The 26813-nt window shown below is 42.2% G+C and overlaps 1 protein-coding gene across 1 annotated transcript in view; it reads left to right on the top strand.

The window, feature by feature from the left end:
• paxip1 (PAX interacting (with transcription-activation domain) protein 1) overlaps positions 1 to 26426 on the top strand; it is a 113694-nt gene extending 87268 nt beyond the window's left edge. The window contains 8 exon segments of the mRNA XM_055664246.1: positions 12315 to 12379; positions 14200 to 14302; positions 15525 to 15693; positions 20182 to 20282; positions 21617 to 21751; positions 22647 to 22722; positions 22817 to 22881; positions 25900 to 26426. Of these exon segments, the coding sequence (XP_055520221.1) occupies positions 12315 to 12379; positions 14200 to 14302; positions 15525 to 15693; positions 20182 to 20282; positions 21617 to 21751; positions 22647 to 22722; positions 22817 to 22881; positions 25900 to 25911 (726 nt within the window). The 3' untranslated portion in view covers positions 25912 to 26426.
• The last annotated feature ends 387 nt before the right edge of the window (positions 26427 to 26813 follow it).

The following is a 26813-nucleotide window of genomic DNA, read 5'->3' as shown; positions in this document are numbered from 1 at the left end:
AATAGACGTGACTGCCTTATCAAATGGAGGAGACCTCCGGAGCTATAACCGATAGACTGGAGGAAAAATAATTTATATGGCTACGAGAAAGAACGTGGGAATGTGCAGATTGTCCCAAGAGTGCAGGTGCACACCTGGGCTTTCTGTGCTGTCATTTATTGATTCTGCTCTGTACAGATTTCTGCCTGCTGTTTACTCGAACCCATGCTTTCATGGACAGACATACAATGCATTCAGAAAGTATTCAGACCCTTCACTTTCACCACATTTTGTTACGTTACAGCCTTATTTTAAAATGGATTGAATTCACTTTTTTAGCATCAATCTACACACAATGCTCCAGAATGAAAAGCAAACCAGGTGTTTAGAAATTTTTGCAAAGTAATTAAAAAGAAATAACTGAAATATCACATTTACATAAGCAGAGCTGCCAAGTAGTACGGATTTTCCGTATTTTGTATGGAGATGCGATAAGAATACGGATGTACGGATTTGCTTTGTAAAATACGGATTTTTAAAACATCGGCCCGACTTCCTGTTTCATCTCGCTGCTTAAAAATGCAAGGATATAAAAAGTCATACTGTAACTCAAAATTATAGCAGATTAAATATATTAGTATTTTAAATGTCAAGATCTGGATGATTATTTCTGTAAGCTTTAATCTGCCTGTCCCACTACAGGTTTAAACTGCACTGTCAGTTTAGCGCGTGGGAATTTAAACTAACCGCACTATGGGTTCTAAAAATAGCGTTCCCAGCTGGAGCACTATTGCCTTTACACATAGTACTATGGGCTTTACATAAAGCTTTATGGCCACAGCACTATGGGTCACAGACTGTTCGGGGACGAAGGGAGAGAATAAGAGAGGGAGGGAGAAAAAAAGGAAGGAGAGAGGGAGGGAAAGGGGGAGGGAGGGAAAGGGAGAGGGTGGGAAGGAAGGAGAGGAAGGGGAAGGAGGGAGAGAGAGCGAGGGAGGGCGAGGGAGGCTTCAAAAATGGCTTCTACATCATCTGGAAGCAGCATTTCAAACAAGTATACAAAGAAATGGCAATGAATGCACTGTCAAGTAAGTTGTATCGAAGGCATGTCAATTGGTAGCAAAGTTCTGCATTCTTGTCCTCTTACATGGGTATGACCGCACATTTAAAAAAAAACATTTTTTTCAACAAAATTGCACTGCGTAAAAATACTGATTTCCTCAGCAAAATATTGATTTTCAGGTATTAGAATACTGAAATGCTCTGACAAAACTTGGCAGCTCTGCATAAGTATTCAGACCCTTTGCTATGACACTCAAAATTGAGCTTAGGTTCACCCTGTTTCCATTGATTATCCTTGAGATGTTTCTACAAATTGATTGAAGTCCACTAGTGGTACATTAAATTGGTGGACATGATTTGGAAAAGCACACACCTGTCTATGTAAGGTCCAACAGTTGACAGTTTCCTTCGCTCCATAGATGCTGCTGCACCCACTGAGTTTCTCCAGCATTTTTGTGCACCAACAGTTGGCAGTGCATGTCAGAGCAAAAACCAAGCCATGAAGACGAAGGAATTGGCCGTAGACCTCCGAGACAGGATTGTGGCGAGACCCAGATCTGGTGAAGGATATAAAACAATTTCTGCAGCATTGCAGGTCCCGAAGAGCACAGTGGATTTCTCTGTACTTTGCTTCATTCAACTTTCCCTCGAGGATGAACAAAGCAAAGTTCAGAGAGATCCTTGATGAAAACCTCCTCCGGAGCGTCCTGGACCTCAGACTGGGCAGAGGTTCACCTTCCAACAGGACAACGATCCTAAGCACACAACCAAGCCAACGCAGGAGTGGCTTCGTGACAAGTCTTTGAATGTCCTTGAGTGGCCCAGCCAGAGCCCGGACTTGAACCCGATCGAACATCTCTGGATGGACTTGAAAATAGCTTTGCATTGGCCTACCTAATCCAATCTGAGCTTGAGAGGGTCTGCAGAGAAGAACGGGGGGAACTACCCAAATACAGGTGTGACAAGCTTGTAGCATCATACCCAAGAAGACTTGAAGCTGTAATCGCTCATCAGAGTACTGAGTAAAGGGTCTGAATGCTTATGTACATGTATTGTTTCAGTTATTTCTTTTTAATAACTTTGCAAAAATTTCTAAACATCTGTTTCCGCTTTTTTATTATGGGTTATTATAAATGGTCTACGGACAATTCCTTCGTCTTCATGGCTTGGTTTTTGCTCTGACATGCACTCTCAACTGTGAGACCTTATATAGATAGGCATGTGCCTTTCCAAATCATGTCCAATCAATTTAGTTGTAGACATCAATCAAGTTGTAAAAACATCTCAAGGACAATCAATGGAAACAGGATGAACCTAAGCTCAATTTTGAGTGTCATAGCAAAGAGTCTGAATACTTACATAAATGTGATATTTCAGTTATTTCTTTTCAATTACTTTGCAAAAATTTCTAAACACCTGTTTTTTTTTCTTCATTCTGGGGTATTGTGTGTAGATTGATGATAAAAACAAAATTAATTTAATCAATTTTAAAATGCTATAACTAACAAAATGTGGAAAAAGTGAAGGGGTCTGAATACTTTCTGAATACATTGTACCTGCAACAGCTTGATATGCACAGAGGAGATGAGTCAGATTTTGCCTGCTGCAGACCAAGTGAATCCCAACAGGACTCATACGTGTCAAATATTTCAAAGTATTATATTTCCTCAGGCTTATGATGCGTTCAGAATTTTTTTTTTAAATCGAGTGAGTTGAGAGTGATTGCCACGTTTGATGTTGCTGCCAGGTTTAATGCTAGTTGTTTGGCCAATGTTTGAGCCTCAACCTCTTTGCAGGTCTTGGGTCACATAGGGACAGCACAGTGGCACAGCGGTGAAGTTGCTGTTTTACAGCGCTTGAGACCAATATTCAATCCTGACTACGAGTGCTATCTGTACGGAGTTTGTACGTTTTCCTTGTGACCGCGTGTGTTTTCTCTGGATGCTCCGGTTTCTTCCCACATTCCAAAAACGTACAGGTTTGTAGGTTAATTGGCTGCTGTGAAATTGTCCCTTGTGTGGAGAATAAAACTAATGTACAGTTGATTGCTGGTCGGCATGGACTCGGTGGGCCAAAGGGGCCCTTTTCCATGATGCATCACCAAACTAAACTAAACTAACTAAATTGAAACAGGCCAGTTGAGAGATGACGAGTTTCCTCTCTTGTAGTGTATCAGTGGACCAGGTGGGTTTCTGTTGCCACATGAAGGTTTTGTGGTTGTCAATGGATAGGCTTATTTTCTTTCAAACTCTAGGTTTTAAACAGTATAAACTGCACAGCTGCCTTGGCGGAATTTGACAAGGTTTCTCTGAATTATTGAAGTTTATGTGCACCCGGCACATCACCTGTTCTAGATAATCCTTGCACTCTTGCACATTGCATCGGCAGTCTCCAGCTTGAGCACTGTTACAGCTTCTTGATCCTCACTGCAACTGCATGGTTCACCTCTATTAGTTTACTACTGACCTCTATTTGTTCATGTCTAGTATTCCACCACCTCTTGTGATGACAGTGATCTGAGTGATGACATGTTGTTAATTAGACTGCCCCCACTAACAAGACATAAAAAGACCAAAGCCATCTCGTTGGCCTCTTTTATAAATGCATTACATTTACAAGTATACCACCCAACCTTGCCCCATACTTGCATTTGACTTAATTTCCTAGCTCTCCCTCTTCTTTCCTACGTCTAAGGTGTGCTGTACTTCAATCTGGCTACACAAATTTCCCTGAATATTCTCCTGAATTCTAAGTACCGAATTATGAAACGTCATTTTAATAAGGCTGTAACTGCGGATGTCTTCCCCAAACCCATTCATTCTATTGACAACTGAAATAGCAGCAATATTCCTGGAACTTAGTGTGAGGTACTTTGTGAAAGTGGGCTTCAAAACAGGTAGGGGTTTCTGTGAATTCACCTTGGTGGACCAGCTGGAGAACATTGCTCTTAAATGGAAACACAAGGGATTGTGGCTCACAAAACAAACTGCTGGAAGATGACACAAAGTGCTGGAGTAAGTCAGCACGTCAGGCAGCACCTCTGGAAAACATGAATGGGTGACGTTTTGGGTTGAGACCCTTCTTTAGGGTCTTGTTCCTACAAATTTTATTTCGAGGTTTGTCAAACTGCTGGCAATTATAGCAGCATCCGTAGACGCAAATGATCCCCTGGATTCTCTCAGTCCTAATGCAGGGTCTCAACCCGAAAAGCTGACCATCCTTTTTCTTGACTCACACAAACCATGTTATCGGGGTATCTAAATCTAAATTTTATTAGTTATTTAAGTTATGACATCAGATGGAAGCTGCATACCAAATCTCGTTGCACTTATGTGCAATGACAATAAAAGATATTATTATTATTATTATTGCTCTGGCAGATTTATTTTTGTTCTAAATCAGCCGTGCCTAATAGTAATGTGAATTTAGTGGAAATATTTAATTTTTACGCTTTTGTTGAAATCCTAATTTTGTGAAGAGCATTCACACATCTGTTAACTGGGCTTGACTGTTAGTTAGGTAAGAGACTTCAGGCCTATAGTTGCTTTATTTGTGTGGAAAGGAATTGCAGATGCTAGTTTAAACTGAAGATAGACACAAAAAGCAGGTGTAACTCAGTGGGACAGGCAGCATCTCTGGAGAGAAGGAATGGGTGACGTTTCGGGTCGAGGCCCTTCTTCAGACTAATTAATTGTCATTGTTTAATGTAATTGCACTCCTTGAGGTTGATTAAGTCAGAACGTGGAGCTTGGATGTAATGACCCGCTGCACTACCTACTTATTCGTGGTATTGAACAAATTACATTTTCCTGACAGTTTTTGGATGTAATAACTATGCTCCAAGTGTTTTAGCAATCAAACTTTTCAAATGTCTGGTAGAAATCCTGTGAGCGGCTGCCAGTGGATGAGTATAAAGTTAGAGACAATTTGCAGATTATGTTGCCTGTCAAACGGATAAAATTGAGACCTCTGCTGGCAGCAACTGCCCTGGAGCTGTCAGCTGATATAGATTTTTGTTTGTGCTAAAAGCAAACACAATGTGTTCTTTCGCCTTTATAAATAAACTGGTGGATTGTCTGTGCAAAGAGAAAAAACATTGTCCAGAGGGAAAGTATCTGAGTAGCACAGAAACTGGCCCTTTGGTCCACAGTCTATACTATTCTTCTTTACGTATGGTTGGTCAGCAGCTTATTATGGCTTGGCATTCCATGTCTAGATAATAAAATATGAAGTAGCTTTTATTATTATCCATTTGGGCAGTGCATTGCATCTTTAGCTCAATATTTCACATTGGAGACCCTGCAGTTCTGATAAAAGGCCTCCAACCAAAAATGCTGACCCTGTTTCTCTTCCCACTGATATCACAATCACAATCACAATAATACTTTGTTAGCCAAGTATGTTTTGCAACATACGAGGAATTTCATTTGCCAAGTCAGTCATACAAATTGAAGCAACGGAACACACAAAACACATTTTAACATCAACATCCACCACAGTGACTCCACCACATTCCTCACTGCGATGGAAGGTGAAAAAAAGTTAAAATCTCTTCCCTTCATTGTTCTCCTGCGGTCGGGGGCCTCGAGCCCTCCATTGACGGGACGATCTTGACTCCTGTAGCCGGGGCCATCAGCTCCTGCATCGGGGGGATCTCAGCTCTCCCGCACCGGTGATCGAACCCCATGTCAGGGCTGGTCGAACCTCTGCGTCGTTGGAGCTCCTGACATCCGCGGTCTCTCCCGAGACTGCGAGCTCATGATGGAAAAGCCCGTAGGTCGCTGTTGGAGCAAGGGATCGGCTCCGATGTTAAGTCCATGCCCCGTGGTGAGGCTTAAGGCCAGGCCGAGGAGGTCTCCAGCTCCATCGATGGTAGGCCGCAGAGCGACCGGAGATGCCATCCGGAAATTAATCGCATCTCTGGCAAGGTAAGAATCTGAAAAAAAAGTTTCCGACGACCCCCACCCCCTCCCCCCACATAAAACAAACCAGAGAACATTTACACAAACTTGTAACAGACACTAAAGTAGGTCATAAGAATAAAATAGCAGCAGGAGTAGGCCATTCGGCCCTTTGTGCCTGCTCTGCATTCCTAAAGGATCATAGCTGTTCTTCTATATCAGAGGCCTCCAAACTTTTCAGCATGAGGGCCACATTATATATTTGGCACATTTTTGCGGGCCATAGGAAAAAATAAAGAATTATCAGTTTTATAAATTTAATGAAAGAGAGAGACAGTGAGAGAGAGAGAGAGAGAGGGAAGGGGGCAGAGAGAGAGAGAGAGGGGGACAGAGGGAGGGAGGGCAGAGACAGAGAGGGTAGAGAGGAACGATCGCACGTTATTACGCGCTGCCGAACACCCCCCCCCCCCCCCATTGCACCCTTCTTCACGGTGGCCCTTGATCTCGGCTCTGACAATTCGAGGGACCTACTCAGTAACAAAACTAAGCGCAGCTCCAGGCAGCCGTGCTCCCCGACTCGAAGCCCAACTGACTCGCTCCGTCCTGCGCTGAACTTGCTGCGGGCTGGATAAAATCTCGTGGCGGGCCGGATGTGGCCCGCGGGCCGCAGTTTGGAGACCCCTGTACTACATCATTACCATTTCATGCCCTATCACAGAGACCAGGAGTTGGCAACCTTGTTCTGCATAGGGGCCAGGACTCATGTCTGTGTGAGCCATAGCGTGACACTTGGTGTTGTTTTTCACATTAGTTTTCACATGTTTTTCAATTTGTTTTCTGCAGTCCGCAGGTCGGCTCGCCTGCCCCGGGACTGGCTGTAGCGCCCAGGTCGCCAGTGTGCCACGGGACTAGCTTCAGTTCCCAGATCAGCTCGCGTCCCCGGGACTGGCTACAGTTCCCAGATTGGCTCGTGTCCCCGGGACTGGCTACAGTTCCCAGATCAGCTCTCGTTCCCGGGACTGGCTACAGTTCCCAGATCAGCTCGCGTTCCCGGAACTGGCTACCGTTCCCAGATCAGCTCGCGTTCCCGGGACTAGCTTCAGTTCCCAGATCAGCTCGCGTTCCCGGGACTGGCTTCAGTTCCCAGATCAGCTCGCGTTCCCGGGACTGGCAACAGTTCCCAGATCAGCTCGCGTTCAGCTCGCGTTCCCGGGACTGGCTACAGTTCCCAGATCAGCTAGCTCCCAGGACTAGCTCCAGTTCCAAGATCAGCTCGCGTTCCCGGGACTGGCTACAGTTCCCAGGTCGCAAAAACAAATTGAAAAAAAATACGCCTGTGAGCCGTATGATTTCGGGTTACGGGCCGAATCTGGCCCGTGGGCATTAGATTGGCGATCCCTGCCATAGACCTTCATTTTTATAATATCTGTTTTGAATGTAGTCAGTGACTGACCCTTGATAGCCTTCCAGAGTACAGAATTCTAAAAATCTACCACCTCATTTCAAACCTTAATGTCCAATCTCTTATTTTGAAACTAACTCTTCACCCAGGTGAAACATCCTCTCTGTATCTGCCACATCTAAGAATTTGCTGTATCAATTGGATCATTTTACATTATAAATTGTGAACAATAGACACTGAACCTACTGTCTTATATAATAGTCCAACCTTTACAAGGAGCCAACCAGGTGGATTTTCACTGCACTCCCCCCTGTAACAAGTTTAACCATTTCTATCTGTAACCTGTTTGAAAAAATATCTAACATCTACATAATTTCATATGCTTCAATTACTTCTCACTTCACACACCTTTCTTCCAAAGCTAACAAAAACAGCCAATCCAATCTTTGATCATAGCTAAAATGTTCCACTTCTGGATATATCCTGGTAAATCTCCACTTCACACACTCCAATGCAGTTGCATATATTCTTTGATGTCCTGCCCAGACAAAAACTGAAAACAAGCTGGTGCCTTGCATCCCTGTTCTATCCTATGCTTCAATGTTAAAAAATATCTTGAGCCTTTTTAAGCACCTATAGCTATTGTACGTTTAAGATTGTATGACCGTTCCTTCATTCCTTTCGCTATACTCCCATTAGATGTGTGTTCTCCAGCTTTGTTGCAGTTCCCCAATGTATTGCTCGCATTTTTGGATTGAATTCTATTTGCTACTTTTCTTTCCAACGGAACAGCCCATCCATAACCTCCTGCAGTCTAAAGATTTTGTCCTTGCTGCAAACAATAAAAATACATTTAACATTACATGTAAACAACTGAAATCAATGACATAAACCATCAGATACACTGCTTTCATACCCCTCTTTGTTGCCTCCGCAAATAGTAACTCAACTTAATTTGAGATGACCTCTCTTTAACAAATCCATGCTGACTTTCTTTAATGAATCTCAATGAAGGTTTATGCTGCCCCTGACAACCTATTGCAATAATTTGTCACCAGCGAAGATAAACTATCTGCCCTGTAATTACATTTTAAACAATGGAACAACATCAGCAATACTCTAGCATCCCTCCTGTAACCAGATAATGTTGCAAAAATACAGGTCAATGCCTCTGAGTTCCCCTTGCTTGCTGCTTTTAACAGCGGGATATATTCCATGATGTTTTACGATCTGATCCGATTTGAATTCATCTCAATCCCTTGATGTTTCCTACCTTGGTATGTATTCTCTCCACTATTTTGCGTCGATTCTCTCCACATCACCGTCGTCCCTCTTATTAAGGCACAAGTTATTAAGAACCTGGCTCGCATTCTCTGCCACCATACCGGTTTTACCTTTGTCTCTACACATAGTTTCATATTTGGACCTCTCATTTTATGTATAGTTTTTATTTCCTTATCTTTCTTTTAATTTCACACTTAGACTTGAGAATGCAGAAAACCTGGAAGATCAATAGAAAGTCTTGATGTTTAATATGTGCTTTTTTTTGTCTCACCTTGCCCTCTATTTAGTTGTCTATAGGTGGCTCTGGTTTGGTCTTTTTCCTCAGCACAACCATCTTCACTTACATCATCAATAATCTTTCCATCGCAGGATCAAAACTGACTTGTTCGTTGATTGTTTAATATTCAATTCCATTTCATAGCTCCCCAACAACTGAAGCGACTCATGCCTGCATGAAGCAAGATCTAGATTTCACTCAGACATGGATTAATAAAAGACAAACATTTGTGCTGCAGAAGTAACGGGTAATGACAAATTCCATTGAGATAGAGTCAGCCCACCAGTCTTTCGTGGCATTGCCTTCATTAATTCTCCCACGGTCAGTATTTTGGAGAAGGCACCATTGATCATCTGGGCCAGCCACATAAATACCACGGCTGTAGAAGCAGGTCAGAGGCTTGGCATCTTGTGATGCTATGACTTGCTTCCTGCCCAAGATCGATCAACCAACTACCAGACCCTGGTCAGGTGCACAATGGCACTTGCCACCTGAAGTGCAACCTGCCACTTGCCACCTGAAGTGCAATGTCAGCAACTGTAAAGAAGCTTAACACTATCCAGAATAAAGCAGCATACTTGATTGACACCCAGCAACCATATTAAACTTTTATTCCCTCATCCACTGGCACGCAAGGGCTGGGTTGTGTGCCATCTACAAAATGCACTGTCAGATTACTCTGACAGAACCTCACATATGGGTGGCACGAGTTGCTGCCTTACAGTGTCAGAGACCCAGGTTCGATCCTGACTACATTCTCCCCATGACCTGCGTGGGTTTTCTCCAGGATCTCCGGTTCCCTTCCACACTCCAAAGACGTACATACAAATAACAAAAAGAAAACATCCATTACATAGATGAAGGCATTTCCTGAAGGCAGCCCACTTCCAACACCACCTGAGGGCATGGTATTTGCCATTCATTTCCAGTGATGTCTGCCATTCGTGGGCAAGATTAAAGAGTTGAGGATAAAAGCTAGTCATTTCCAATTGCTTTTGTTCTTGATCACGTCAAGCTGGCACATCTCACTTCGAAACAATGTCAACAGAATTTTCTTTCTACATTTCACTTTTAATTGGCCTTGCGTTTATTCAGGTCCCTTGCTCTCAGCCAAAGAACCTGAAAACATAGACCTTGTCAAGTGCATGACTATTTTGGCCAACAAAGCATTGAAATTAGGCTTCGGGACCCAAGCAAAGTACAAGCAATGTCTCATGATGATGCATTGTACTTGCATAATACTACTGTTGATAGTCTGGGGGGCTTCCTGTTTGTTGTGAAAACTATTAATATTCTCTTAATATTTTAACAATGAATGCAAGTTTCAATACACTTGACCCACACAATCGTTTTATTTTAGTTCAAATCAGGCAAGTTATTAATTCAAACATCACCTTTATGTTAATGAGTGTGGGAAGCAGACTTCTGAGTGGTTATGTGAAGACAAAATTAAGTGTTGTGATGATTTGTGGTGACTCAGGTAGACGAGATGGTGAAGAAGGTATTTCCCACACTTGATCAGGGTGTCGAGTACAGGAGTCTGACGACATGTTACAGCTGTACAATACGTTGATTGGGTCACATTGAGAGTACTGTATATTAGTTCGGCTCGCCCAACTAGGGAAGGATGTCATTGAACTGGAAAGGGGCAAAAAAATATTCCCAAGGATGTTACTGGGGCTGGAGAATTTGAGTTGTGAAAAGAGGCTGAATAGCCCAGAACTTGTTTCCCTGGACCGTTGGAGGCTGAGGGATGACTTCTAGAACTTACAAAATCAAGAAGGCATTAATAAGGTAAATAGCCATGGTCTCTCCAGGAAAGGGGAGTCTAAACCTAGAGGGTTTAGATTGAAGGTGAGTGGGGAAAGATTTAAAAGCTCCATTTGAATGAGCATTGGAGGAGGTGTTCGCCTTGGCCCACACGATCTCCGCGTTGCGAAACATTTGAAATCCCATTCCCATCCTGATCTTTCTGTCCTGGGCATCCTCCACTGTCAGAGTGAGGCCCCACACAAATTCATATTTCGCTTGGGCAGCAAACTACCCAGCGGTATGAACGTTGATTACTCTAATTTCAAATAACCCCTGCATTTCCCCCCCCTGCCCCACCCTAGATGTCTTACTAGTTCCACTCGTTGAATTCTTGTATCCCTTCGTGATCACTTCTTCCACATCTGCCAACAAAGGCTCCACCCTTCATTGGTCCTCTGTTGCCAGCCTGCTTTCTTCTGGCATTTTCTTACTTCCAGTTCTCTCCCCTCCACTTTCAATCTGAAGAAGGGTCCCGACCCTAAACGTTACTCATCCTTTACCTCCAGAGATGCTGTCTGACCCACTGAGTTACTCCAGCATTTTGTGTCTATCTTGGGGAGAGGCAGGTACAGTTACAACAATTAAAATACTCTTGTACAGGTAGACAGAGAGGAAGGGTTTGGAGCAATATGGACCAGGCACAATCATGCAGTACTATCTCTGTTAGGCAACTTGGTCGGTATGTGTCAAAATGCCTGTTTCCATGGTGTACAGCTCTGTGACTCTATAAACAAAATATCTGTAAAGACTTTGTAATGCCACTGAGTTCTTTCAGAATGCAGCGGAAGGAGAATTTAATAGAAAAATTGTATTGAGTTATTAAGACTAGAGTGCCTTAACTTGGCTGTAGAGTATTCCAACTAAACTGAATTCAATTGAATTATTAATTGATTTGAAGTTGCGTATAATTCCTAGTAACATTTTTAAAAAGGGGAGATTTGACCTGAGAAAGTTCATTGGGTAGCCTTGGAGATTACGTTTTCTGTAGGTTGGAAAAATACCAGGGACTATAAGTTGAAGACGTCACTAATAAATATGTGAAAAATTTGATCAAAACCTCTATTCAGAGTGGTATGAACATTGAACTTGCTAGCACACAGAGCAATTAACGCACCTAGCATTGACGTACATCACAAAGCTTATAAGCATGTGAAAAGAATGGAGCAATATTTTAGAGGCCATGCCTAATAAATGGTGCAGATATCTTTAAAAACACTAGGGACTTCTGCAAATTGTCTGAAGAAGCGTCTCGACTCCATAGATGTTGCCTGTCCCACTGAGTTACACCAGCATTTTGTGTCTATCTGCAAATTGTAAATTGTCCCGCGTGGGTAGGATAGTGCTAATGTGTGGGGCGATCGCTGGTCGGTATGGACTCGGCGTCGAAAGGCCTGTTTCCACGTTGTATCTTTAAAGTCTAAAAAGACTGCAGAGATTGGTTTACAAAAAAGTGCTGGAGTAATTTTGTAGGAATAACTGATGTGGAGTAAATGCACCAGGATTGTCATGATGGCCAATTGACCTGTCTCTGTGCTGTAATTGGTTTATAAATATTCTGAAGATTTTTGGTTGTCTATGGTGTTGCTTTATCTTGCAGAGTGTACGAATTCAGTCTAAACAGAAGCATAACGAATGTAACATTCCACCTGTGAAAAGAGCAAGGTAAGAGAATAAAATATTTTATTTCTTTGCTGAATTCTAGATGTGTTACATCTTCCTATTGGATAAGATAATTTTGGGGGAAAATAAGCCAATATTTTAAAAACACAGGCATCAACGTCTAAATAATCACCAGCTGAGAATTTTGGACCTTGCACTGTGCAAATGAGGTCAAACTTGCTTAATTGTGCTCATACCTTTTCAAGTGGTAAACCACAGCCCACCTTAAGGACACAGGTTATTGAATGGCTGTTTATTAATGTAATATAAATGACCTCGTAGTTGTATAAATGTGCAGCACAGAAATGGGCCCTTTGGCCCACCACGTGCATGCAGATCTTTTTGCCCAGCTATACCAATTCCATTTGTTCATATTGGGTCCATATCTTTCGATGCCTTGCCTATTGAAGTGCCTTCCTAACTGCTTCTTAAATGTTGTGAACTGATCTCACCTCCTCCCCAGCAAAGAGTTCCAGATATTAACCATTCACTGTGTGTTTGAAAAAAAAATGTTTTTCTTCAATTTCCTTTGTCTCATTCCACTCATCTTGCATCTATACCATCATGTTAAATCCAGGCAATATCCTGGTGATTCTCATATGCACTCATTCCCTTCTTCTGTTTTTACCGGAATTGCACGTAATACTGGTAGCGTAACCAGTATTTTATAAAATCGGCACATAATGTCCAACTTTTATATTCTGTGCCCTGTCCTATGAAGGCAAGCATGCCATATGCTTTTCTTCAGCACCCTTTCCATCTGTCTTGTCCCCTTCTGGGAACTGAGCTTGAACCCTCGAGTCTTCTAGCATCCACATTTTTTTGTGCTGTTCCTTTTGTTTCATATGTACTTTCCCTATTTCCAAAAAGCTATACCTCACACTAGTTGGGCATATTCCATCTGTCAGCATTGTGCCCAACTTTCCATCTGATCTATCTCCTGCAGTAGACTTGGCCAACCTTCATCGCTAGCCATAATGTCACCAATTTTTAGTGTAATGTTGAAACATACAAATCATTCTTTACTTATACACATCTAAGTTATTAATATATCTCACAAATAAGGTTCCCAATACTGATTCCTGTGGTATACTATAAGCCCCAGACTTCCAATTAAAAAGGTTCATTCCAGCAGTAGAGTTGCTGCTTTACAGTGCCAGAGAACCGGGTTAGATCCTGATTACGGGTGCTGTCTGTATGGAGTTTGTATGTTCTCCCTGTGACCGTATGGGCTTCCTCCGGGTGCCCTGGTTTCCCAAAGATGTACAGGTTTGTAGGTTAATTGGCTTTGGTAAAATTGTAAATTGTCCCTAGGATAGTTTTAGCGTATGAGTTGATGGCTGGTCGATGTGAACTCGGTTGGCTGAAAGGCCTGTTTCCACGCTGTACCTCTAAAGTCTAAAGCCACCACCACCCTCTGCCTCCTTTTACCTCTGAATTCACACCTCGGCCACCTATGCTCCAGGGCGGAAAAAGTCCCAGTCTATTCAGCCTCTGTTTATAACACAAACCTTCCAGTCCTGTATGGTCCAATAATTTCTGCATGCAGTGGTACTTTAGTGTCTTTCTGTGCATTTGGAAAGGTGGAGAAAAGGAGGGCCTGACAAATCCATGTGTTCTGAAGAAGAGTTTTGATCTGAAACGTCACCTATTCCTTTTCTTCAGATATGCTGCCTCACCCGCCTGAGTGACTTCAGCTTTTTGTGTGTATCTTTGGTTTAAAGCGCATTTTGTGTTTTAACCTTGGCTGGAGAGATGGATGGATTTGTTTATTTTCTCATTGATATCATTGTGGCTTTTGACTAAGTTATCTGTTTAACCAGGATTGAGGATTTGCCACCCCCGTTGAAGAAACTCCCTCCAGAATCCACCCCAGCTGTGCTATTTACAGGATTTGAACCTGCACAGGTTCAGCTGTACATCAAGGTAATCAATCTTTCGGCCTTTTGTCTTTGCTCAGAAAATGAGGAAAGCAAATGGTTTGTTATCTTGCATGCAAGAGATTGAAGTGTACAAGTGTAGAAGTAGCCTTTAGAGTAATTGTACAGAGTTTTCTTATCTTATGGTCTGTATATGTACATGGGAGACTATATTTGTATTATAGTCACTGTGGTGAAACTTCAATAGAGGGGTTTTCCACTTGGAAAAGAAATACAGATTGGCCTAAAGTTTCTGGAGTTTAGAATAATGAGAGGTTTTTCCAATGAGCGAGCAAGGTCTTGAGATAGATTGACAGAATAGGTAGCAAGAAGCAGTTCCTTTATCTTGGGGAGGGAGAATACATGAGCTTTGCATCAGGATAAAACTTTGTTATTTAAGAGAGATGAGAAATTTATTTTCACAGATAATTGTAAACTCAGTCAATTTATGTAACATGATTGTCCATGCATGGAACCATGCTGACTATTCTTAATCAGTCTTTGCCTTTCCAAATGAATATATATCCTCTCCATCAGAATCTTTATCAATCTTTTACCAACCACGTGGCTTGTAGTTTCCATTCTTAACATCACTTCCATTTTTGAAACTAGGTGACAACATTGGCTATCTTTTAGTCTTCTTGTATCTCTCCTATGGCTAACAAAGCTGCAAGCATTTCCATTAGAACCCCAGCAATCTCCTCCCTTGCCTCCTTTAGCATCCACAGATGGAATGAACCAGATTCTGAGGATTAATCCATCCTGATGTGCCCCAATATATCTAGCATTGCCTCTTTCTTGATACGGTTGTGTTTCAGTATTTTAATGTGCCCCAGAACAGACTTAAGTGATTACGTCACATGCTATTTCTATTCCTCATGTTTCTGGGTGATAAAAAGGAAAGGGAGGGTTACAGTAAGAGCTGAAGAAAAGGTTACGGACACGCTTGAATGAAAGCAATTGTAATGTCAATTTTATGCACGAGTACTAGTTTCCTAAATTCCGAGACCGAAGTTATAAGAATTGAAGACACATGGAACTGCAAGTGCTAGAATCTTGAGTAATACAAAGTGCGAGAGTAACAGCGAGTCAGGCAGCATCTGTAGAAGTCATGGACACACGAGCAGTTCTTAATCAGAGGCAAACAATCCAGTTTTCCAGAAGTGAAATTGGAAAATCATCTGGTGCATTTTGTTCATAATTAAGGGGATTCTTTTCTTCCTTCTCAGAAACTCTATGTTCTTGGTGGTGAGATTGCAGAATCTGCCCAGAAATGCACTCATCTGGTTGCCAATAAGGTGACTCGTACAGTCAAATTCCTGACTGCCATCTCTACTGTGAACCACATAATCACACCTGACTGGCTGGAGGAGAGTTTTAAAAGTCAGAAATTCATAGGTAAGTCGGTCATCTAGAGGTTGATGCAGATTACAGATCTTTCCAATTGGGCTACCCAGCTGTCCCTCCAGAGTTGAGAAAACACTAAAGATTATGCACGCATGCAGCTCAACGTGAAGTCTGCCCAGAGAGTAAAATCTTCAATGTGAGGAGAAGAAAACGCAATGAGTGTAAATGGGTGGTTTATATTCTGTGCTACCTAAAGGATCTGTGGCTGAAGGACCTGTGTTGGCACTGTATCATGCTGTGTCTATATGTTCAGTCAAAAAACAGATGTGCCAATGCTTAATATTGCATTTATCTTCTGATTTGAGACGATACGATAGAACTTTATCCATCCCTGGAGGGAAATTGGTCTGCCAACAGTCACAACACCATAGGTACAAGAAAACTTGAAATTAAAATTAAATTAAAAGTGAAAAGAAAAAGACAAGCGACTGTTGGCTGGCACAGCGCCTTAACAGGAACGAATGAACAAACAAACAAACCAACGCAGGCTTATCCCCTGGGCAGAGGATTCTAAAACTGGAGTGCTCCCCCACACCGGGTCTCCCGTTGTCCTCCCACTGTCCCCCACGTCGGGTCCCCATTGTTCTTCACGGCCGTCCCCCCCAAGCCGGGCCCTCCATTGTTCTGGTATGTTAATCAACATTGTTCTGGTATGTTAATCTGTTGTTAATAGATGAACTGGATGGTACTTACCTGCAAAGGCTCATCATATGCTTGGATAAATGTGAATATAACAACCCTGCTAGTCCAGGAGAAAACGGTCCCTTTGATTGGATTCCATCCTTTACTCCGACTAGTCACAATGTGTACCACCTACAAAAATGTGCTACAGTTATTTGCCTCGGCTACCCTGACAATAGTGGCATATTGGTGCAGCGGTAGAATTGCTGCCTCACTGCGCCAGAGAACTGTGTTGAATCTTGACCACAGGTGCTGTCTGGAGTTTGTTTGTTCTCCCTGGGTGCTCCAGTTACCTTCAACATTCTAAAGACGTGCACGTTTGTAGGTTAATTGGCCTTTGTAAAATGTTCCTAGTGTGTAGGATATAACGTGTGTACTGGTGATTGGTGGGCCGAAGGGCCTTTTCCACACTCTGAATGTCTAAAACTAAAACCTAAATACTGTCCAAACTTGCAACCATAACTGTTTATCTTTGTTCCTTCCTTAGTGTGAAGGGAAAATTGTATTTCTTCGAAGCATAATACTGCAAAGAATTCTTAATAAGCCGGGCCCTCCATTGTTCTGGTATGTTAATCAACAGTGTTCTGTTGTTAATAGATGAACTGGATGGTACTTACCTGCAAAGGCTCATCATATGCTTGGATAAATGTGAATATAACAACCCTGCTAGTCCAGGAGAAAACGGTCCCTTTGATTGGCTTCCATCCTTTACTCCGACTAGTCACAATGTGTACCACCTACAAAAATGTGCTACAGTTATTTGCCTCGGCTTCCCTGACAATAGTGGCATATTGGCGCAGCGGTAGAATTGCTGCCTCACTGCGCCAGAGAACTGTGTTGAATCTTGACCACGGGTGCTGTCTGGAGTTTGTTTGTTCTCCCTGGGTGCTCCAGTTACCTCCAGCATTCTAAAGACGTGCAAGAGCTCTCTTATACCTGCATTAAGGAGGCAATTAAACACATCTGATCAATTACAAACTCCTGTGAAGCCATGTGTCCCAAACATTATGTTGCCCTGAAATGGGGGGGACTATGTATAAACACAGCTGTAATTTGTAACCAAAACTAAATGTATAAAAATACCCTTTAATAAAATCTGATGTGCACATGTGATTTTTTTTCTATTACATATCTCAAATTGTGGATTACAGTGGCAAATAAATAAATGATGGGTCTTTGTCTCAAACATTATGGAGGGCATTGTAATTGGTGACCGTCTAAAGTCAGGTACAAAACACGACTAAGAAAGCAGTAAGATTTATTTTACAAAGTAGCTCCCTAACATATGCATTCTCTGTCATTTTTTAAAATTTGTGCATTTAAAATGAAGCTTAAACTTTTTTTAGGTGGTTAAAGAATAGCACTGACAGGTACTTGTAATTGTTTTTAAATGTTTTCTTCTGGAGTTAATTGAACCTTAGATTTAGCAACTGCACCATGTAGAACCTTTTGATTTAATTAACTTTACCATCAACATCCTGCCTGGATTCAAATTCACATGGACCATCTCCGACACCTCTCTCACCTTTCTCAATCCGTGTCTCCATCTCAGGAGACAGACTATCGACTGCTGTCTACTATAATCCCATTGACTCCCACAGTATCTGGACTACACCTCCTCCCAAAGACACCATTTCCCAATTTCAATTTCTCTGTCTTCACTGCATCTGCTTCCAAGATAAGGCTTTCTATTCGAGGACATCCGAGATGTCCTCTTTCTTAATAAACATGGTTTCCTCCTTCACCCGTGCCTCCTCTGTTTTGGAGTTCCGCGCTCGCTACCCCTCCCCCCAAATAGAGTACCTCTGGTCCTTGCCTTTCATCCTACCAGCTTCCGCATCTGACACATTATTCTCCAATATTTCCTCCACCCATGATCCCATTATCAGTCTTCCCATCTCCACCGTTTACCATAGAGACCAATCCCTCCGCAACTCCTTGGTTCACTCATCCTTACCTAAACCACTCCTTCTGCAGGTACTTTCCTCTGAAACCACAAGTGATGTAACACCTATCCCTACACACCCTCCATCACATCCATTCAGGGACCCCAGCCAAGTGAGACTGCGATTCACATCCACCTCCTCTAACCTCATCCACTGAATTTGGTGCATCTGATGTGGCCTCCATTACGTCGGTGAGGGCAAGCGTAGACTAGGTGACTATTTCACCAAATACTGCACTCGATCCACCAAGGTCTGCTGGATGCTAACCATTTTAACTCTCCTTCCCATTCCCACGCTGACCTTTCTCTCCTGGGCCTCCTTCATTGCGCTAGAGTGAGGCCACAAGCACCTCATATTACATTTGGGTAGCTTATAACCCAACAGGATATATATTGAATTATCTATATTTGGGTAACTTCCTAACCTCCATCTCTTTTCCCCCTCTCTCTTCCCTGTGCCTCAGCGAGTCGCGCATCTGACAGACATTTCTCCCACTAGTCCGTCCCCCTTTTCCGCTTGCTACCCGTTGTCTTCTGCCCAAATCCATTCCTCAGGCTTCACATTTCATTCCTCTTCTCGCGTTATCCTACAGTCTTTTGTCATCTTTTAATCTCTGGCATTTCTCCACCCACCTGCAAGTCAAACCTTCCCTCGTCTGTATTCACCTTTCACTTGCCTTTCACTTCTTTTCCAGCTTTTTCCTTCTTCCCCTTCTTCAATTAGTCTGAAGACGTGTTCCCGATCCAAAATGTCACCTATCCATATCTTCCAGAGATGCTGCTTGACCTGCTGAGTTACACCAGCACTGTTTTTAATGTGAAACATATTCCGTGATAACATTGCTATATTTCCACTATCTCTCTCTCTCCAAACAAATGTACTTCTGTTCATTCTTTCCAATCATCTTGTCACCCCATTAGTTTCTTTATTTTTCCTCCCACTCCATCTGTGTAATTGCCTCTGAGTTCCATGGTGTTACCGCAGGAATGATATACTATGGTTCCCTAAAACTTGTGTGCCAGGGTCTTGGAATATCGAGCAATTCAGCATAAGAATAGGCCCTTCGGATTCTGATGTCTGTGCCGACCACAAAGCCAAATCAAGCCCATGCCTTGTCACAAACTATATCTCTCAAATTCCTTACAAATGTATGTGATTGTCTAAATGGCTCTTAATGTCAATCTTCGTCTGCTTTCATCACCCTCCAGGCATTGTGTTCCAGGTGCCAACTGCTCTGTAACAAAACAAACTTGCTCTGCACATTTCCTTCAATCTTACCCGCTTTAACCTTAAAGCTACGCCCTCTAGTGTTTAGTATTTCTAGCCCTGGGATAAGACTTGACTGTTTCACCCTATCTATACCTCTCATAATTAAATACATTTCTATCAGGTATCTTCTCCGCCTCCGCTCCAGAGAGAACTATCCAAGTTTGTCCAAGCCATCGTCCTGCACCTCTTCTGCACCCTTTCCAAAGCTTCCACATGCATCCAATATTGCAGCAGTCAGAACTGCACATATTATACCAAATACAACCTATCCAAAGATTTATAAAGGTCTAACAGGGACTTTCTGACTCGTATTCAATGCCCTGACCATTCAAGACAAACATGCCTTATGCCTTCTTTAATACTCTATCTACTTGTGTTGCCACTTTTGCTATGTTCATGCACCCCATGATCCCTCTGTTGTGTTTAAAAATCAACACATGATGTGTTCTTGTGAAAGGTGTTTGGATTAAGATTACATAATTCACGCTCCTTGGTTGTACCATTTTTAATATGTGTTTATATTAATATGTAAATCATTTAGCTGCATTCTTCCTAATGGCTCTTGTTTTTGATTTCATTGCAGATGAGCAGAACTTTGTATTGAGAGATGCAGAAGCAGAGGTCCTCTTCTGTTTTAGCTTAGAGGAGTCACTTAAAAGAGCACAGGGTGCCCCCTTGTTCAGGGTAAGATTTATTTTATTCCCTGCATTTTGTAGGTGTGAATTACATTTCCCTATATTTTGGATAGCAGTCAGGCCATGATTTTCCTTGTGTCACTTCAACATGAGAGAGAGTGGTGGTTAGATTTGTTGAACGTGTGTATATATTTGGAACATAGACACACAAAGTTGTTGTAACTCAGCGGGTCAGGTAGCACCTCTGAAGAGTCGAGACGGTCAAGCTCCCGCATCAGGGGGGGTTTTTAGCTCCCCCGCGCCGGGCGAACGAACCTCACGTCGGGGCTGGTCGAAACTTCCGCTACGTTGGAGCTCCCGATTCGGCCTCACCCGAGACTGCGAGCCCTTGGTGTTGGTTCCGTGGTGGTCGCGGTGGGAGCGATCCCAGGCAAGGGATCAGCTCCGATGTTAAGTCCACGCCCCGCGGTGGGGCTCACAACAGTCCGAGGAGGCTTCCAGCTCCATCGATGGTAGGCTGCAGAGCCCGGAGAATGTGATCCGAAAATCAATCCCATCTCCGGGAAGGAAAGTTTCCCCCGAGCCCCTCCCCCCACCCCCCACATAAAACAAACCGAAGAACATTAAAACAAAAGCTTTTAACAAACTAAAAATAATAAGAAGAGTGAAAAGACGAACAGACTGCCGGCAGGGCAGCCATCGCCCTGGCGGCCCTGGTGGTTGAAGCTAATGGTGGACAATTTTGTTTTATCGCTAAAAGGAAAGCTAAGAGAAACAGTATTTAGAGTTTATGATAAAGGTAGACAAAAATGCTGGAGAAACTCAGCGGGTGAGTCAGCATCTATAGAGCGAAGAAAATAGGCAACGTTTTGGGTTGAAACCCTTTTTCAGACTGATGTGAGGGGGGGGGGAGGGGTGGCAGGAGGAAGAAAGGAAGAGGTGGAGCCAGGGGGCTGAGGGAGAGCTGAGAAGGGGACTGCTTGAAACTAGAGAAGTTACTGTTCATACTGCTGGGGTACAAACTGCCCAAGCGAAATACGAGGTGCTGCTCCTCCAATTTACAGTGGTCCTCACTCTGGCCATGGAGCGGACCCAAAACAGAAAGGTCGGATTCGGAATGGGAGGGGGAGTTGAAGTGCTGAGCCACCGGGAGATCAGGTTGGTTATTACAATCCGACTTTGCTTCTGGAAACTAAGGGGCACAATTTAATTCATTTCGATATTTACATGTTGCATATTTGCATTATTTACAACATTAGGTGTTTAGATGCGGCATTGTTGTCGCGATGCTTTCTGTCACCTGACGCCTATTGTACTTGATGGCTTGGACTAGGATGTATTGTTGAGAGTTCTTCTTGAGTTCAGTTTTATCCACCCTCATAGGGAAAGTATTTCTACATCACTCCTGGAATTTGCCCCAGTCTTACAACAATGAAAGCCATCATAGAGTGTGCAGGTGGGAAACTGTTAACCAAGCAACCTTCATATCGCAAGATCATGGAGCATAAACAGAATAAGGTTAGTCACCAGTCATTTCATGTTTGAAACCTTTTTCTATTGTAATACGTGTCAAGATAAGAAGAACCTTGCTTACAAAAATAATCACTGGCTATTTCCACTGGTTACCTTGACTGCTGATCTTTTGTCAGTGTCACAAAAGCAGTACTGATTGAAAGTGAATACTTTCACATTGTTAGTAAATCATTTTCCTCTCCCCTCGCTGTTAAAGGTGAATGGGCGATATTGTGAGCGATTATTCTGTTCCTTTTTGTCCAGAGTTAAAACCTACCTCCTATGTGAAATGAGGTTCATCATTTAGACCTTACTGCCAGTCAGTGAAAGTCTGTGGAGCAAAACAGATGCAAATTGGCCTTGAACGGGCACTCACCTGGAGAGGGGTCAATGATTTCCTGAATCGGAGAGGGAAAGGGAAGCCTTTTAATACTTTTACCTTAATGTATTTACACACAGGAATACTCACTCAAGATTTGGCACTGGGCGCTTGAAATGCAGAAATGTCTCGTATACGAATGGCATCTATTTAAACAAAGAAAAGGAAAAGGTGTAGGAAGGAACTGCAGATGCTAGTTTACTCCGATGATAGACACAAAATGCTGGAGTAACTCAGCGGGACATGCAGCATCTCTGGAGAGAAGGAATGTGTGACATTTCGAGCAAATACCCAGTCTGAAGAAGGGTCCAATCCTAAACATCATCCATTCCTTCTCTCCTGAGATGCTGCATGTCCCACTGAGTTACTCCAACATTTTGTGTCTAGAAAAACGAAAGGTGTGTTAAGTGAAATATTGGTTGATGGAATTGAGATGCAGTAACATTAGCAGGGGTCTAAGTTATTATAAATCAGCTCATTCTTTTACATGCTCACATGATTTTCCCACTTTTATTCCATTAGAGCTTGTCTGAGATAATCTTGATCTCATGCGAAAACGATCTTCACTTGTGTCGAGAATATTTTGTGCGAAGCCTAGGTAACCATACTTCTGAGTTACCTGCGTATAATAAGTATAATTTTAGTTTTTAACCATATTTTTAAACTGCTTTTTTTCCTCTTGACGTTTCCAGATGTTCACAATGCAGAGTTCATTTTGACGGGTGTCCTCACACAAACATTGGACTACGAGTCATATCCTTTGTATGCAGAAATTTCAAGTCCTCAATGTGCTTTATATGTTTTACACAAATTCACACAGACTTTTAAAGGCCTCGCTGACACCTTCATAGAATGAGTGAGAAGTTACAATGTTGCGAAAAGCCTTGTGTTGAAAAAGAGTTCTCCAACCGAACTCCACCTCCCTTCGCTGGTTCTGCCCTACACAGCTGTTCAAGTAAACATTCTTTAGTTTAGTTTATTATTGCTATGTGTACTGAGGTACTGATAAGCTTTTTTTGGTGTGTGCTATCCAGTCAGCTAAAAGATTCTCCATGATTACAATCAAGCTGTCCAGTCTACAGATACAGGATAAGGGATCTAATGTTTAGTGCTAGATAAGAATCTAGTAAAGTCTGATTAAAGATAGTTCGAAGGTCTCCAATGGGGTAAATGGGAGGACAGGACCACTCAAGTTGGTGAGAGGATGATTCAGTTGCCCGATAACAGTTGGGAAGAAACTGTTCCTGAATCTGGAATACTTTTTTTAACTATGTTAAAATACAGATACTTTTTTTAAACTGTGTCAATGGTTTCCATCTCAGGCAGTGATTTCCTGGCCCCACTAATCCTTTAATCCTTTCACCAGTCCCTTTAAATCTATGGACTATGGTTTTTGACTTGGTTACGAGAAATAAGTTCTTCAGTGTAGGTGCCTCATAAATTTTTATGCCGCAAGTGTCTTTCCTCACCATCCATTTTGCCAAAGAAAATAACCCCAGTCTATTGAGTTTGTTTTAATAATCCAGGCTTGGCAACATTACACTATATCCTGGTAAATCTCTTTTGCATCCTCAGCAATCACATCTTTTTCAGCAGATTATTTTACTAACGTAGTTTCACTACTGTTGCTTTTCACCATTGGCTGTACCGACCTTTCAAATATCAATCATTACCAGTTGCCGATCAAGGTCAGTCTAATCCATCTTTAGAATCAATTCGAATGTTACTAGGCTCAGTGGGGATCATGACAGAAGCCTCCTCGTGGCGATCCCCGGAAACAATGACACGGTGCACGCTGTGACGCATCGGGTGACCAATTCTGTCAACATGTTGGACGACGACAGAAGCCAACAGCGAGCTATACGTCGTCTGACACGAGCGAATGAACTAGGCTTAGTTCAATGCACTGTTCATTGTCCAGATAATGCTTACCTTGGATATCCAGTACTGACCACTGTCCATTAGGCATAATGTTGAATGGTTTTGCGATCTAATGGATGACTAGTTCTGTGTTTGATGGATACATTGGTATCTATCTGTTTTCTATAATTAGCATCCTCCATTATTGTAATATTGTTAATAAATTAGTAAGTCACCGTGGGAAGCACTTTGGAACCAGTGACTATAATACTTTTTGTTTCTTAATAGCTATGTAAAAAAATGAGACTGGTCCACAAGATAAAATTGTAAACTGGAGCAAGGCAAAATTTCAAGGCATTAGACAGGAACATGCATATGGTAAGAATCGAGTGTTTTATTGTTGTACTAGACCAAGTGCAGACCCGTTGGGTCTGCTCCCCCAATGGTGTGATCCCCCAACCCAATATTCCACCATGCACCCGTCTCCTCCAAGGAACTGAAGCCGTTCTCAAAAGTAAGATTCCACCCTGAAACCCTCAGCAGTGGATTTTTAAAAAATCCAATGGCACCTCCCCTACCTGCTGCAGCAGTGAAAAGTTCAGAGTGTTCTTGTCTTGCAACTTTGTTTCGAAGTGTGTTGGAAGCTGACATGTAAATGTAGAAGCCAGTTTATTTTTGAAATACTTGGGGGTGGGGGTAGAAGGATTTGATTAAAAACGTGTACTTCAACACGACAAAATGTAATGAGGAGTGGATACTTAGAAAGAAAAGCGAAATCTCTACCGAAATGGAAAAGATCTCGGAGATTGAGCGTCTGGATTGGGCGTGGCAATGAATCAAAGGAAGAAATGCAACCGGCAGCCGTACATGCAAATGGATCCATTCCGATTGGACATCTGCGAGCATCGGCCATTCCGATTGGACATCTGCGAGTATCGGGCACGAATCAAAATGCAGAAAGGGATCCGGACGGCAGCCGGACGGATAGCCCCAGAGTTTTATAGATATATAGATAGATGTCCCAAAGTGGAACAATGACATTTATAAAAACATGTATAAATAAATCCCTTGATTATAAGGGATATAGGAGTTCACTTAAGAGGGAAATTAGGAGGGCAAAAAGGGGGACATGAGGTGGCAGATAAGGTAAAGGAGAATCCTAAACAAATCTGCAAATATATTAAGAGCAAAAGAGTAACTGAGGAGAGAAGCGGAAGGATGAACTTGGCCAACCCAACATTGGCCCAAATAATTGCCAGTCTAGCATTTCAACAAAGTCGAATGATGGAATGGATTTCTGCAACAATCTTGACAACCTAAACCTCATGGTACTTAGATTGGCAGAAATGTTATGGACTGTCTGCGGGAAACAACGTAAGCAAATGATGAGTCTTATTACCCAGGTACTCTATGAATAATGGCTGCCGTCACCTAGCTCACTTGATTAATGCAAGGTCTTATCACCTGCTGTTACTTGGGTCATGTTGCCTTATTTAATTTGTTAAGACGGTCTATTTAGCTGATAAGTTATTGATGTTTTCAGTTAACCAATGTATGTTATCAGAATTTGCAGTTGCCCAGTGTACTTAGTGCTTCCATCACCAAATGTACTTTATCAATAAAAAAGCTAGTTACCTTTTGTACTGAATTCTTACCAGGCCTTGTCAACTCAAGATTAAGAGACTGCTAGTACATATAACAATAATTAAAGATCATAACTACACCCCATGGTTGCAAATATTACTGATGTAAATTTACAAGCTTTTTCCTTGGCTGCTACTTCATATTTTGCTGTTAGCTTTCTGCAATATAGAGATATGCAAGGAAAATGAGTTTTGTTGTGCAAATGCAGTACAACAGGATCAGATTAGGGAATCCCTTGTGCTGTGCTATTTTTCTTAACCATCTCACATATAAATTCACCTGAAGTAATGGTACGTGTGAAACGCCACATCAAACTACCAATTTGGTGTTGAAAGGAACTACTGAGGAGTTGGGACGTATGGTTGTCCTTTCCTGCAAACAGTGACACCGCTGTTCACCCTGGAAAGTCTTCAATGGAATCGACAGATTCAGGCGGGACAGGAATAAGAAAATTGCATCTTTGTACGATGTGTTATTTCAAGAACATATTTTGTTATGTTGTATTCACTGTGCTGGCTTGTTTTTCCCACTGTAGATTATTTTAGCCAGTTCAAATAGCAAACAATTATTTTTAATAAGCTGTTTTTAACTATGATACCGACTGTGGGATGAGCCCGTTTATGAAAATGTAGCTCTAACTTGTTTATTATGAAGATATATAAAATGGGCTGTTGGGTAATAAATTATGGATGTTTTAAAATTCTGGATTTTATGCAGATTTTGTTGTTTTGTATTTCTAACTTGTGAAATTTATTACACAAAATTGAACGAGTTGAATAAAAATGGCTTTAAAAATAATTTGAGCCACAAGATTCTTGATTTGTCAGGAAGAGGAGGCTTGTGTTGAAAACAGGCATAGTTTCTGTTTGCCCTCCACTGTTGTCAGAGTGTGCAATCTGTTAAGAGGTTTATGACATTAGCAATGGATACTTCAGCAGCATTTAAGCTAGAAATGTCAAAGGTTCTGCTCTGAGATTGGCCAAGTTGAGCCAATAGTCTTGTGCCTGAATTGTATTTACCCCCAGAGCTTCCTATATTAGAGATACGGCATGGAAATAGGCCCTTCGGTCTACCGAGTCTGCGCCAATTCACCTCTACTCCATGGTGGACATTGGACTTTGTCAACGGAACTGGTGTGCTACAATGTTGAGAACTATATTCCGCAATTTGTATCTTCCCCATTGC

Source organism: Leucoraja erinacea, chromosome 2, assembly GCF_028641065.1.
Source record: "Leucoraja erinacea ecotype New England chromosome 2, Leri_hhj_1, whole genome shotgun sequence".
NCBI lineage: Eukaryota > Metazoa > Chordata > Chondrichthyes > Rajiformes > Rajidae > Leucoraja > Leucoraja erinaceus.
This window is presented reverse-complemented; position numbering and strand designations above follow the sequence as displayed.